General features: G+C 42.5%; 1 protein-coding gene across 3 annotated transcripts; it reads left to right on the top strand.

Moving 5' to 3' along the window:
* The first annotated feature begins 3,324 nt into the window (after nt 1–3,324).
* Nucleotides 3,325–14,663, top strand: ARGLU1 (arginine and glutamate rich 1). 3 transcript variants are annotated; one of them, XM_037896630.2, is made up of 4 exons: nt 3,368–3,965; nt 8,737–8,962; nt 11,270–11,353; nt 12,692–14,663. In XM_037896630.2, the coding sequence occupies exons 1-4, from the start codon at nt 3,616–3,618 to the stop codon at nt 12,854–12,856; spliced, it is 825 nt and encodes a 274-aa protein (XP_037752558.1). In that variant the 5' UTR covers nt 3,368–3,615; the 3' UTR covers nt 12,857–14,663. The 3 variants fall into 3 exon arrangements, 2 of the variants coding, with proteins under 2 accessions (XP_037752558.1, XP_043391270.1); XR_006287374.1 differs by lacking the exon at nt 12,692–14,663 and having other exon boundaries at nt 3,325–3,965; nt 8,737–10,845; nt 11,270–11,339; XM_043535335.1 differs by lacking the exon at nt 12,692–14,663 and having other exon boundaries at nt 3,396–3,965; nt 10,788–11,339.
* Nucleotides 14,664–14,991: the final 328 nt, after the last annotated feature.

Raw genomic sequence — 14,991 nt, 5'->3', positions numbered from 1 at the left:
AATTTACCTAAGGTCAGTACCAGATTTACCATGGTGCCAGTAACTCCATGGTGCCGGGCCCACACTCAGAAGGGGCCCCAGTGTCCAGACTGTGGCCCCACCTCTCCAACCTGCTCTGCCTGGGTTCTGCCCGGGCAAGGCCCCACCCATCGCTCACTCCTCTTCACCCCACTCTCTCCCGCCTAACCCCTGGGTCGTGAATGGTGGGCTGGGCCCCTCCAGGCATGTGGGTCCTGAGAGAGCCTGGCCAGGGCAGGGTGGGCTCCCACTCTGTCTTGGCTGGTTGTGCCGCTTCCAAGGGGCCAGAGGCATAGGCACCTCTTTCCTATGGGTGCTCGACTCCCCCGCTCTGTCCCCAGGCTTGCCCCCACTCCACCCCTTCCATAAGGCCCCGCCTCTTCCCACCCCTTCCCCACCCCCATTCCAAACCCTTCCTCAAAGTCCCTGCCCCAACTCCACCCCCTACCTGCCAATATTCCAACTCCTTCCCCAAATCCCCGCCCCGGCTCCTCCTCTTCCCCGCCTCCTCCCCCGAGCATGCCACGTTCCCTCTCCTCCTCCCTCCAGGAGCGTGCTAACGCTGCCAAACAGCTGTTTGGCGGCAGCCGGGCAGGAAATGCTGGGAGGTAGGCAGAGGAGCGGGGACATGGTGCACTCAGGGGAGGAGGAGGTGGAGCAGGGTGTGAGGGGAGCTTAGCTGCCAGTGGGGTGCAGAGCACCCACCCATTTTTCCCCATGGGTGCTCTAGCACCAGAGCACCCATGGAGTCGGCGCCTATGACCAGAGGGATCCCTGACCGGACCCAGCAGTGCTGCAGGCTCAGCCCATGCATGGACATAGTCACTTCCAGCAGGCCAGTGAGTGTGGCTGGGGGCAGGAAGGGCTTGGGAGAGTGGGTCTCTGGAGGGTCTGTGGGGGGGCACTGGAGGTTCGGGGGGGTACTCCTGGGGGAATGAGAACAGATCCCCTGCAGATTTCTTTGCTTCCCTTTCAAAAGTGATCGAGAAGTAAAGGGAGCAGGGTGGCAGCTGAGAACACCCATGGACTTAGTTTGGGGGACAGTGCCCCCAAACAGAGGCAAGGCGTGGGGGCACACAGAGTCACATGCCACTGCCTCCCCCCCTTTCTGCAACCGCAGAGCTGCCTGGCTGAAAGAAAGAGGGTGCTGCTCAGAAGATGCCACTTTCTGGGTCCTTGTGTTGGTTAAGCTCCCCTTCTGTGTGCTGGGAGCCATCCTGTTTTCTGTACAACAGTGAGTGCCTATGGTGGGGAAGGGCAGAGGCAGGCTGGGGCTAGGGGGAAAGAAGCAGTAGGGAAGGAAAGGGGTAGGATGGGGAGGAGATGGAGCAGTGGGGAAGGGGCATGGGATGGGGAAAAGAAGGGGGCAGGGGAAGTGGCGGTTGGGGAAAGAGGCAGTGGGGACGAAGCGGATGGGGTGGGGAGGAGATGGGGCAGTGGGGAAGGGGAATGGGATGGGGAAGAGAAGGGGATGGCGGAAGTGGGGACAGAGGGAAGAGGCAGTGGGAAAGGAAGCGTGTGAGGTGGGGTGGGGAGGAGATGGAGCGATGGGGAAGGGGCATGGGATGGGAAAGGGAAGGGGATGGGAGAAGTGAGGGCAGGGGGGAAGCTGGAGCCCAGCCTGCAGCATCCCCTTGGCAGAAGCTGGGGCTCCCCGTTAAGCAGACCCATCGAACCCTCACCCTGACAAGCCCCACCTCCCCTGCATCTGTACCACCTCAATAAGCCCCCCCAGACACCCTCCACACTGAGCCACAATCACCTGCACCCTGACACAAATGAACCTCACCTCCCCTGCACCTAGACTCCCCCGCTGAGCCCCAAACACCTTCACCTGGATCCCATGCGGAGTCCCATTGCCCCTGCACCTGGAACCCTCCACTGAGCTCTGTGCATCCAGGTCTCCCACTGAGCCGCCCGCATCCAGACTGCCCCACAGAGAACTCTCTTACCCCCACCTGGATCCCCCCACACTAAGTCCCTCTGCACTTGGATCCTGCTGCTGGGCTGAACCTGCTCACCCACACCTGGTGCACCTGGCACAGGGGGCAGGGCCCCAGGGTGCTTCTGGGGCAGGCCTGGCCCTTGCACTGTGTCAGGGTTGGGTGCAGCCTCGTTGCCGAGTCCCTGTCCCGGGGTGGGGTGGGAGGAGGCTGCATGCAACCAGTGGCTGTGTTCCCCACCTCCACGCAACCAGTGGCTATGCTCCCCACTGCCATGATGGAGCCTCCACATTTATTTATTGACAAATAAAATTTACAGCATTTTAAAATATTGTGTGCAGAATTTTGATTTTCTTGGTGCAGAATCCCCTCAGGAATATGGGCTGCTGTGCAGCTGTGATGGTGGGACTGTGAGGTGCAGATTTGAAAAGAGGTTTGTATAGGCAGCGGGGAGGTCTATGAGTGGGGGCTGCTGGGAGAGTGGTGTGGTGTGCAGGGTCCTGTGCAGTTGTGGTGGGAGGCCAGTGGCGGAGGTCTCTGGGAGGGGTAGGGCCTGGGCATAGAGATCTATGGTGGAGATCTATGGGGTGCTGGGCATAAGTGTGGGGCAGGACCACCCTCAAGGGGAAGGGGCCTGCTGGCAGCACAGTGCTGGGCAGGCCAGTGTGCGTCTGGCAGCTGCAGGTTGGTAAGCAGTGCCCTCAGGCTGGGCTGCGCAGAGAGGGGCCGCTCCCACCGCACTGTGCCTCATTTGCCCCCTCATTTGCCCCTTCACTCTGGAGGCTGACCATCCCGCCCCCCCGCACCTTGCCCCATGGGGGCCCACCAATATGTTTGGCACCGGGCCCACAAAAAGTTAAGCCAGCCCTGCCTAAGGGGTCAGCAACGGGTGCCGCTGAACCCGGTGTCGCGGCAAGCATACACAATGCCAAATTGTGGCTCCATTCTTGTAATCAGACGCAAGACGGCAGACCCCTCCCACCCCGGGGCCCCACGGAGGTCGGTGGGGCTGTGCAGAGGCGGCCTGGGGCCCGGGATTCAAGGGCAGGATCGAGGCCCCGATTCAGCCCCGCGCCAGTCAGGGGGGAAGCGCGGAGGGAACTGGACGCAGCGGGGCACCCCTGGCACGTGCTAGTCACACTTCTAGCCACTGCCCCGCCCCTGAGACTGTCCCCAGCCGCTGCCGCCCTCCCCCCATCAGGACTCTGGGCCCCTCACGGCTCAGCGCCGCGGAAAACCCGGCCACAGGGGGGCGGGGCAAACCGGGCCCAGGCGCCGCCTCCACCCAATGGCACCAGGGCAGGCTGTGCACATGCGCAGGGGCTCTACCTCGTCCCACCCCTTCCCGAGCTCACCCCGACTCAGCCCGAACCTCTCCGAGCGCCTTCGGGTATCTCCGGCAGACAAAAAGGGGGAACCGAGGGTGCGCGCGCGGTGCATTGTGGGGCGGCAAGGAGCCGAGTCACCGCTGGGTTGGGGCCGCCATCTTGTCTCCGTCCGGATTCGCTGCCGCCTCCGGGGCCTGCTCCTTCTCCTCAGTGAGCCAGGCGGGGGAGAGGCCCAGCCAGGCTGATGCGCGCGTCCCCTCGCGCCTCTCTCAGGTGCCGCTAGCGTCCAGGCTCGGGCGGGGCGGCCGCGGCCGGGGGGCTCCGCTATGGGTCGGTCCCGCAGCCGGAGCTCGTCCCGCTCCAAGCACACCAAAAGCTCCAAGCACACCAAGAAGAACCGGAGCCGCTCGCGGTCCCGCTCCCGGGAGAAGGAGCGGGCGCGCAAGCGCTCCAAGTCCCGGGAGACCAAGCGGAACCGGCGCCGCGAGTCCCGCTCCCGCTCCCGCTCCAACACGGCCCCCTCGTCCCGCCGGGAGCGCGAGCGGGAGCGCGCCTCGTCCCCCCCGGACCGCATCGACATCTTCGGGCGCACGGTGAGCAAGCGCAGCAGCCTGGACGAGAAGCAGAAGCGGGAGGAGGAGGAGAAAAAAGCGGAGTTCGAGCGGCAGCGGAAAATGTGAGTGTCCGCCTCGGGGAGTCCCGCCTGGGGCCTCGTCTCTCCGAGCCCGGCTCGCAGCGGCTCCCTCCTCTCGCTTCGGTCCAGGGGGAATCTCGCCCTGCCCCTCCTTCCCCCGCCCCCCCATCCTCCCGGGTAGAAAACACCCAGCCCGGAGCCGCTGCTTCCCTCCTTGCCCATCCATCTCGCTTCCTCTTCTAACATGCTTTGGTACGGTCTCCTCCTCTGTCCGAGGCCTCGCCGCCTCTGGGGCTGTGGGTGCAGCGCCCAGTGCCAGACTTTTGTCCCTCCCCTTTTCTGCAAGCATGCAGCTTATTCTTTAGGCTGAGGCTCTCCTAGTTGGCCCGAAGGCTGTGTTGTGCCTTGTAAAAAGAATGCACTCAAAAAGTATACTAACTCGGGGTCTCTGCATTAGCGCTGAATCAGAGAGGAGTCCTATCGTGAACCGCTCGCCCCGTTGAACAAAACTAGCATGTTCGTGTGGGTAGCTCTTGTTATATTTCATGAAGCCAAGAGGCATTCCTTTCATTCTATTATGGATTTGGAATTAGGTTCCCGAATAGTTCACCTTGCAGCCTTATTTAAGTTATTAGAAATATTTTTATTCTCCCTTGTGATGTCTTACTTCATCACAGACAACAACAAAACTCCTTGTAACAAGTTGTCGTAAATCCATCCTTATTTTTGAATGTCCAATAAACCTGGCACCTTGATATATGAACCTGTGATGCAAAAATATTGACTTGGGAAAACAAAAAATGTTGTCTGATTCACTTTGTAAGTGGATGTTTAGGTAGACTCAAATAATGACAACCAGTCTGATTAATTTTACACCAACTCATTTTCTTTTGGCTTTGTTCTAGCTATATAATAATGAATGAAATAATTACAAATTATGCATATGTTAGAAATTCTAATTTCTACATATTGCTTCTTTTATTTCTATTGTAAAGTATTCTGCTGTTGAGATTCCTCTTGACCTATGCTAATTGCAGTTTGATAGCGATATAATCAAATATTGTAGGGTTACAGAACACTCATTTGAAACATTTCAAAATAATTTGTCTTAGAGACACTCAGCTCTGATTCTCCTTTTAGACCTGGGCCAATCAGGATTAATTCTATTGGAATCAGTGAAGTTACTCTAGCCTTTAGTGAAGAGTGAGAAGAGATTCAGGCTCTGTTTGTTTATTTTTAAACATTCAGTCCCTTCTCAATTTGGAATCTTAATGTTTTTGTTCCAGATTATTTTTCATTCACAGGTAACACTTTAAATGAGCTCTAAGGCAAACACTTAAATATTTTATTTGAGAACGTATATGTGACTTGTGAAATATTTGCAATTTTAAAATAATTGGACATCTACTTTTTATAACAAAGGCCTGTTCTCTTATCAAACCAAAAATGGCTCTTTAGGAGAGGGAAGAAACTGTTCTAGTACTGAAGGAAAACGAAAGGTTTAAGATCTTTATATCAAATACCTAAGCAGTTGATCATTATGTTGCCATTAAAACTTTGATTTGCAACAAATCTAGTTCTGTTTACCTGAATAGTAGGCCGGAGCTCATTAAGAAAAAAATGTTTTGGCATTCTTACCTGCCCTTTAGTGTTTTTCTAGAACAACTTTGTTGTACTACACAAAGCAGCTTATTATGAACAATGGTGGAATACTTGTGACTTATGATCTAGGTGGGCAATATGGGATTTGATCGAAGTAGCAACAGTGCAGTAAAGTGCAGTCTTTCTCTCACAGGAGTTTGTTAGGCAAACAAAATTCTGCTGTTTGTCAAAATACTATTTAAGAGGTAAACAAGAGTCTTTAGTTGTCCAGGTTATTTAGGTGTTGTGAACTTAAAAAAAATAATTAAAAAAAAAAAAGTAAGAACTTCCATGTTTTTGGTAGGGTATGTTTTTTGAGGGGAGGGAGTTAAGGGGTTTTTGCGGGGGGAAGAGGGTATAGTATTCCATTTGGCTTTGTTAATGTGGCAGACTATATTAAATTTAAATTTTTGTGCTCCACTAGTTGAATCAATTACTTCATATTTCATACTGGCTTATATGTCACTTACCAAATTGCCTAATGATAGCTATTTTCAATGTATGTAGATGTCTGTCTTCTGAATCTCTACAGAATGTCTGTCCTGAGATGTAAGAGACCTCTGTGCTTTACCCTGTTTTCTGTTCTTTGCAGTGACGCTTAATTTCAAGGTCTACAAATAAATTAATATGAAAACTTTTATGTAGCAAAGCCACTGAATCATAAGCACTTTCCTTCTTGCAGCTCTCATAAAACTCCTACCATACTCTATATGCATCTCATAACTTATCCTGAAAAATCTGACACAAACATGCTTTGACTTTCTGGTGTTTATGAAAGTGTTGCATGTTAGAGGAAGATGCTAATTTTGCCTCTGTATAGGAAGTCTTGTATACATGTGTTACAGAAAATACCTTCTTATAGAAACTACACTACCATATTTAAGCCTGATCCTGCATTTATTGAGAATCTACAGCATTGACTTGTAGAGTTAAACCTTCAAATGTAGATGTTAGGATGGTGGTCTAATACAGAACTTAAAACTTTTGAGAATAAATTCCCGTGTAGTCATGTTTTTTTAACACAGCTTTTTTAGTGTAGTTTTTGATCACATTTCCTGGAACACTAACTTTTGGTGTGCGTGTAATGTAATAATTGTCCGTAAGTATGGAAAGATATGCAAGTGCTGCTCCTAATTTTATGAATCCTGAATTTTTTTTCCAGGAGTAGAAGTAGGTGAGAGCTGCACAGTGCAATGCTAATTTGAGAACAATATAATTTACTTACATTATTTTTTAAAGTGAGCAGTGCACATGTGTTCATTTGCCTGAAATATTTGCTTTAATTCAAAAATAATTCTTTTCATATGGATTTAACTTCTCATGTTCAAATATTTGATTAAGAGGGCAACAATAAATACAGATTTGTATAGATCGGTACCTGATATATACCAAGGCTTAACTTGAAGCAGATTTTACAGCACAATTACAACCTACTGAGTAATATAATATTGTTTTAGATTCTATCCTTATTCTGAAGGTTTTGAAAACACTTTAGCAAATATGCCTACAAGAACCTTGTAGTTATTTCTGGAATGAAAGTTCAGTGGGTGACAAATACACTGTACAACAGTGGGGTGAGAAAATGGGCCATGGAATATCTTATATCCACTTAAAGCAGAGAACTTTGGTTTAAGGTTTCATCAGAAAGAGACCACATCTACATCAGCAGAATGAAAGACTAAATTTACTCTATGGGGGGTTAGATCTATGGGTTAAAGGAGACCCTAGGTGTTTCAAATATGTTGTTTAGGCAGTCAATCCATTCCCTTTAGGATCTGTGTTGTCTTACTATTTTGTAAAATCCCCATTAGGAAATCCAAAATCTGTCAAATTATATCATTTTTCTGAAAATGTGTGAATAATTGAAAATGTGTCCATATTAAAAATATACTTATAATTGGGTGAATAACGTCTGAAACTCTTACTTTAACAAGAAAGTGACCGGAAATTGTTCTAGTTTAGGTCTTATATTGTAAACCATAGATTATTGGTCCTAACTGACAAATTAAGATGTATCTCTTTTAAACATATTGTAGTCAGTATTTCACTAGTGTGTTTACATTTCAATTCAAACAAAAGTCCAGTGTGAATGTAAAAAATAATACAGAACAGTAATCCTGAAAAGTGAATACCATTTAAGAAATAGCTGTAGGATATTATTTTTTATAAAATGAACATCCTGTTACTATTTGAATATTTAATTCACGTACGGGCCCGATCCTGCAAATGCTCAGTACTGTGCATAGTGTTTGCTATCATGAGGAGCTTTTTCATCTTCATGGTAGCAAGCACTACAGCAGGTATTAAGCGTTTATAGGATCTAACCCAATATTTTACTGTTGAGTGAAAAATTTGAGGGGGGTTAAAGTTAAGTGAATATAACATTTTGCATCCTATCATATTTGGTGTTAGCTTTTAAAAAAAAAATTAGCATCTTACTAAAAAACAAACAAAAAAAACCCACTCTTTAGAAAAAAAAAATCCTTTATAAAAATGCAGAACACAAAAGCTATGCTTTATTTTGGACTCCAAATTGATATTCTTTGCTCTTGTACAATTATGCCTGACACTCAATACCATCATAAAAAAATTAAGTAGATCTGCAATATTTGATATGTGATAAGGTAAATTATTGGCGATCTAGATTACGACAACACCTGGAGCTTTCGTTAGGAATATTCAAATTACAAATTTTATTGTCTCTGCTTTCTATTTTAGTTAGAGACCAGTTTGGTGCCTTTGAGGTAGAGGTCTTAGGGCAGTGTTTTATTACTTCATGTAACACAGAACCTAAAATGTTCTGAATTTTGAAAGGGGGATGGGTACTTTAGCTGATAGGTATGTTTCAACATTACTGTGTTCTAAGTAACATTCAGAGTCAAAATAGTCCATTTGCTGTATCACAACCTACTCAAAATGCTATTTTGTTGTTAAATGTAACATTTTAAGATGTGTTAAATATGCTATGTTGCTATGGCTTTTGTAGTCACTTTCTCCTAAATGTAAAGCAAATTTTTTTTATGGGTGGTGTGTGAACGAAGAATAAAGGAAAACATTTAAATATATAATACCAACCATAATCTTCTACGTCAATCTGTGAATTCAAAGATTTATTTAAATTTCATTATTGAAATAACTAATTAAATTATTATTTTCATGTCTCTTTTTCTAGACGCCAACAAGAAATTGAAGAGAAACTCATAGAGGAAGAGACAGCTCGAAGAGTGGAAGAGCTTGTGGCTAAGCGCGTAGAGGAAGAGCTGGAGAAACGGAAGGATGAGATTGAGCGAGAGGTTCTCCGCAGGGTGGAGGAGGCTAAGCGCATCATGGAAAAACAGTTGCTCGAAGAACTCGAGCGACAGCGACAAGCTGAACTTGCGGCACAAAAAGCCAGAGAGGTAACGCTCGGTCGTTTGGAAAGTAGAGACAGTCCATGGCAAAACTTTCAGTGTCTGGTTGTGCCTCCTGTTCGGTTCAGAAAGAGATGGAATACAGCAAATCTAATTCCCTTCTCGTGTAAACTTGCATTGCTGCGAAACTTAATTTCTAGCCTATTCAGAGGAGCTCACTGATACTTAAAACAGTTATTCTCCTAAAACCTGTACAAGGATACTTGAATTTTAATGGAACTGACCTACATATTTGAGAATTGTTTGAAACTTTTGCCATGGCTGCAGGATTTATCCACAATCCTTTCTTATTTGGGGGGAAAGGGTTAAAATTTATAAAGTGTATCCTTCATTTGTTTCATTTTATTTACCTAGACTGTAAGAGGCTTTTTGCCTTCAGTCAGGAAAAGAGCAGGGTCCAGCACTGAGCTGCAGTACCTGTCTTTAACTAGGTTTTCTTACTGTTCTCCCTTTAAAACAAACATTCTCTTTGAGCATACATTGGACTAATTCCTGTACTTTGAACATAAGCCCAGCCACCGTCTTCACCAAGGACTTATGTCCAAATCATTATATCCATTTTTCAATAACTACTAACTCCTTTTTTTCCCTCTAGAATTTATTAAGGAGCAGGTTGTCCTTGTCTGAAGTCAAGCTAAACATGTGACTTGTTTTATCAGCAGCTGGAGGAAAAGCTGAAAAACGTCTTTCTGTGAGGCAGTAATTTGCTACTAAGGCTTTGATGCTTGTCTGCACTAATCACTCCAGGATCCAAAAATTTAAAGTCAAACTTTTAAACCCTTAAAGAAAATTCAGCTAAATAGCACTGAGTGTCCAGTAACTCTCTCACTCCGTACTACTTTTACTTGTTGATCTAAATGAATAACTTGATTATTTTACAATGGGAAAGCCATTAATAATGATGCTTTCCCCTTCAGGCTAAACATCAACTGTTTGTCTGCCAATATAATATCTTTGAAATAAAAGCTCTTTTGTTGAGACTTAAGTTATGCAGAATTTCACATGTGTGCAATTCAAAGTTCAACTTTAAGAGAAATGCATTTTGACTTTAGATACTTTCAAGTTTGCTGAAATTTGTATATAGTGGATTTCAGTTAACTAAATGGATGCATTATTCACAAAAAGGTTTTTAAAAACCATAAATTAAGTTTGATGCGGAGTAGTTTCATCAGTGCTTTTCTATGTAAAATATATTTCAATTCCTGGAGCAAAGCGTGCTAGATAGTAGCTGATTACTAGTCATCGTAAGAAGTTTTCTCTTCATATGCTTGTTTTTGTTTCATATTAACTTTTTTTTTACACAGACACAAACCTCTGGCTGATTTAAAATCTTCCAAATACTAAAATAATTTGGATATTTATTATGTGAACTGAAGCACCTCAAAAACCTTCCCGCACTCTTCATATTTATGTTTTGCATAACAAAGTTTTATTAAATTCACCAAGGAAACAGCAATTTATAAGGCTCTATTTGCTCATCATGCCTTTCCTGGACTCCTGAATTCCAGTTCAAACTGTAGATGACAGTTTAAGCTGTCTTAAAATTGTCAAAATATTGAATGTTAAGTCCATTTTCCCCACGAAAGAAGCCCTTAGTTCCATGAAGTATGGATTACCATTTGTATTTTTCACTAACAGTAAATGTATTTTTCTTATTAATTGTTTGCCTTAGGAATGATTTACATATTTTTGTTCCTTCTTATCATAAACATCTGCATTCCTCAGCTCAGCCTTCCTTGTATGTTGTTTCTTTATAAATGGTTGAGCTGCTGATGCAGGTATTGCCAAGCTAACAGTACAAATCATTTTAAAGAGGAAGCTGGCGCGTATGGCAGCCGAGGAGCACACTCTGCAGGACACTGGACAAGACAGTAAATATTCAACTTTTAATGCTGATTAAAGGAGTATAGGTAAAGAATACGTAGGTATACTTAATTGGTGAGACAAACTATTCACTTTATTTATATTTTATATATTACTTTTTTAATTTGGTAAATACTATCCAGTTTTTGTAGTTGTCCTTGTTCATTTGTGTGGTATTAAAATATTAGTAATAAATTGTCAGGAATCTATGATTAGGGAGGGTTTAGTTTGTTGCTGTTTGGACTGGGAGGGATGATTTAAATTTAGTACTAGAGACCAATATTAGTGGCTGCACAATTTACTGTTGAGACAAAATAGGTGGCTGTAAAGCTGCCCCGTAAGTCAGTTCACAAAAGAATTCTGAGGAAGATTAGTGAAGACACATAATGAGTATTTTACTTTTCTAACATCTTACCCTGTCCTCCCCTTTAGGAGGAAGAGCGTGCAAAACGTGAGGAACTAGAGCGAATATTAGAAGAGAATAATCGAAAAATTGCAGAAGCACAAGCTAAACTGGTAGGTAGAAATGAAGTTTACATTAATGTAGACATGTTCAAATCCTATTGCCTGATGTGCTCGATAAATTATTTTTTTTTTAACATCTAATCCTACTCCCATTGAAGTCAGTGTGAATGCTCCCATTGACGGCAAACAGTCTCTTTCCAGCTCCCAATGTATCCTTTCAGGTTTTGACTGTTGACCAGGCTTTGACTAGTGTTCCTAGTGTAACAGAACAGGTATAAACATGTTTGACACAAGCGAAATTCCAATGTGCGGTGGGTGGTGAAGACTTTGTCAGCACATACACTTCTGACTTCTGTATATGATAGTTGCACTCGTTTAAAGTAAATCAATAGGTTTTAAAACAGTTTAGTTAAATCAGTGCAGAAACATTGCATCCCTGTGTGGATGCTGTTATTTTGGTTTGAGTGGTTTATTTTGGTTGATCAGTTTAAAATAATGTAAAATAAGCTTGGTCACAAAGGGGTTTGCACCAGTTTAAGTAAATTGTTTAAAATCACATGTGTTTTTAAACCAAGGCAGCTTTCTTGTGTAGATGAGGCCTTTGTTAAAATTGGTTTCTGGATTTACACCTGCTTTAAAATCTCACGGGGTCAGTTTTTGTGGTTTTACAACCACATTTTTATTCCTATCACTTTATGGAAAAACAACTATACAAACAGAAGAAATTATTTAAACTAACTATATGCTAAATACTATTAAATTAACAAAATAAAAACTTGAAAATACAGAAGTTCTTCCGCTAATCTTTCCTTCTTTAGTAATTATGTCCTGATAGTGCAAATAGACACAAGTCACTTTATGCCGGAGTCATTCCATTAAGCTTACTGCATAAGTGCTTGCACTATTTGAGCCTAAATGGTAATTTGTAATAGGTTGAGAAAGAAATCGGATGAAAACTTGGCAGTGTTTTGCTCTATATTGATAGTGCCCCTTTAAGTTATCAAACACAAACAAGAAGTAGTGGAGAATATTCCTTTTTATAAATTGATTTCCCCGATAATGAAAACAGGAACAATTTTATATTTAAAATTTTAATGCATATAAATATATACAGATAGTATTTGTAAAGTGTGTTGAAAATGGAAAGAACTGTATTGGTGTATGAGATTTTGATATGCATTTAAGAGCCTGATCCCTAAAATGTTGATGCATGTGCAAAACTTTACTTCTGTGAAGCCAATGGAACTTGTAACATGAGTAGTTACGTGTCTGAATTTTCAGAATTGGGCCCTGTGTTTGCTGAATAGATGTAAAACAGAGATTAAGAAATCACTACTATGGGGGCTGCAAAATATTATGTATTCTAAATTCTACTGGTTTTGTATACAGGCTGAAGAACAATTGAAAATTGTTGAAGAACAAAGAAAGATTCATGAGGAGAGGATGAAACTAGAACAAGAGAGGCAACGTCAGCAAAAGGAAGAGCAAAAAATGATCCTGGGCAAGGGAAAGTCTAGGCCAAAACTGTCCTTCTCACTAAAGAGCCAGGATTAAATTGGAACTCTGAACTCTTAAAAAGAAAAATGAAACAGAAAAACTTTGTATGGTAGCTTCATGTTGAAGTGGTTTTTTTCACTTTTCTCTTTTTTTTTTCTTTTTTTTTTTTTTTTTGGGAAGTCTGGAAAGTTAGCTTGTTCTAATAGGGGCTGTGCTCTGCAATTCTTAATATTTTTTTTTAACTTCCATTAAGTTAAATCCTTATCAGATCACTGTTGCCTTTTAGAGAGTAATCTGTTCTCATCCATTTTGTTTCTGTAATAGTGGTTTGAAGCAGATCAGGTCACTTTATAAATTCTGTATGATCTGATAAGGTTTTTACTGACCCGCTGATCTCAGAGTTATACTCTGATATTAGACCAAATTTCATGCTGGTTTTGCTGACTTTTAATAACAAAAAAAGTTAGTACATGCATCAGTAAATTCCCAAAGTAGTACTGGACCTCTGTGGTTTATTGTTAAATCAGTGTCCTATGATACTGTCCCACTGTTGCACTTGATGTTCCCGATACAGGTAAGGAAACGGTCAATTCTGCTATGAATATATAGAAAGATTGAGAGTTCAGTATTGTCTCTTAGATTGTTTTTATTACATTGACAAAATTCAACCAGCATTCCCCATTGTGTAAATAAACCAATTTGCTGAATAAAGTAAAGTCTTAAATTCATATGTTTAAGTAAATTTTTTTAGTACACTTGTATAACTACAGTAAGAGTGACAGTTCACTTTCCTAAATTCAAAAATACAGTGGTATTTTTTAAGTTCACTTCAAAAAAATTATTGTTTTTCCTACCTCTAATGCAAGGATTACACAGACAGTTAAAAAACCCACAGTTTTTAATATTTCTTTTTAATGGCTATTGCTATTCTCATGAAATGTTGGTTTTATTCTGACAGAGACTTATTTTGGCTTGTTTAGCTTACTGAACCCAGAAAAGTACTTCAGTAGCTAATCCCCTTGAGTTTGCCTCATTATATAGTATGTTGTATGATTTTGGGTCATCACCATATATATTGGATCTGATAGATTTAGGAAAGGGAAAATAAACCTTATATATATTTATTTTTAAATTGAAGGGCAAGCACACTTGCGAGGTAATGGAAAGCAAAAAGTGAAGTTCTGTTTAAATACATTGTTTTAGGCACAAAGCAACTGTTGTTCATGTGCAGCGTCCTGAATGTTATCCATTTATATACGGGTTTTATTCTGACAAATGAAAACACAGATTGAAAACTATATATAAAATCCCCTTTTGTATGTAACTCTTCTGCTGAAACTTCAGCTACTGTAGTGTCCAGTTCTAAAATTCCATTTTCCTATTGGTATGACAACATCTATAGTGAATACTTTAAAATGAAAGATCGTAATTGTTGACAAAACATTTGAAGATTTTCCGGAATAAGAGGGAAAGAATTCCTGATACTTCACCAGATCTGTTCTTGTGGGTTTGATAAATAAAATGTAGCAGGTTGAATGTGTCACTGTAACAGTATGCAGCAGTCTTTGTCTGGAACTTGGAGTTGGGCGCAGATTGACACTTTCTGCTTTGTCCTGAGTGTTACAATAAGCATGAAGATATAAAATACCTACAACAGTACTTGTACTTAAATTTGTCTTTATAAATTGTTACAGAAAGTGTTGCCTAATGAGTAAACACACAAACTGAAGCCAAACAATGTACATGACCTGTAGCAAGCATCAGGCTTTATTTAAAAACTCAACTGATACCTGTATTTCTAAAATATAAAACTTCCCCTTGTTCCCTATATGAGAAACAAGCTATTAAAAAATCAATACTTAAACAGACCTATGTATTTTGTTTCCTCTCCTGTTCTGAATGCAAGAAACTAAATCTGCCCTAATGCAGATTTGCAGTTGTAATATTTTTTGTCTAGAAATGATAGCAACTGTGAGTCATTTCACACTTCATTAATTATTTTATTTTGTTAAATAATGGCACCAATACAATACATCAAATCTTGGTTGTCTTAGGTATGCAGTGTAAGTGGCTTTCTCAGATCGTAATTTTTAAGTCATCCTTCCTCCGACAGTTATTCCAGTCCAAAAAAAAAAAAAAGGTTTCACATCCTACTGTATGTTACACTTGTGTATTTGTATTCTTCCTAGAAG

Source organism: Chelonia mydas, chromosome 1 (assembly GCF_015237465.2).
Source record: "Chelonia mydas isolate rCheMyd1 chromosome 1, rCheMyd1.pri.v2, whole genome shotgun sequence".
Lineage (NCBI taxonomy): Eukaryota > Metazoa > Chordata > Testudines > Cheloniidae > Chelonia > Chelonia mydas.
Note: the sequence above shows the minus strand (reverse complement) of the source record. Positions and strands in the feature narration are given on the sequence as shown.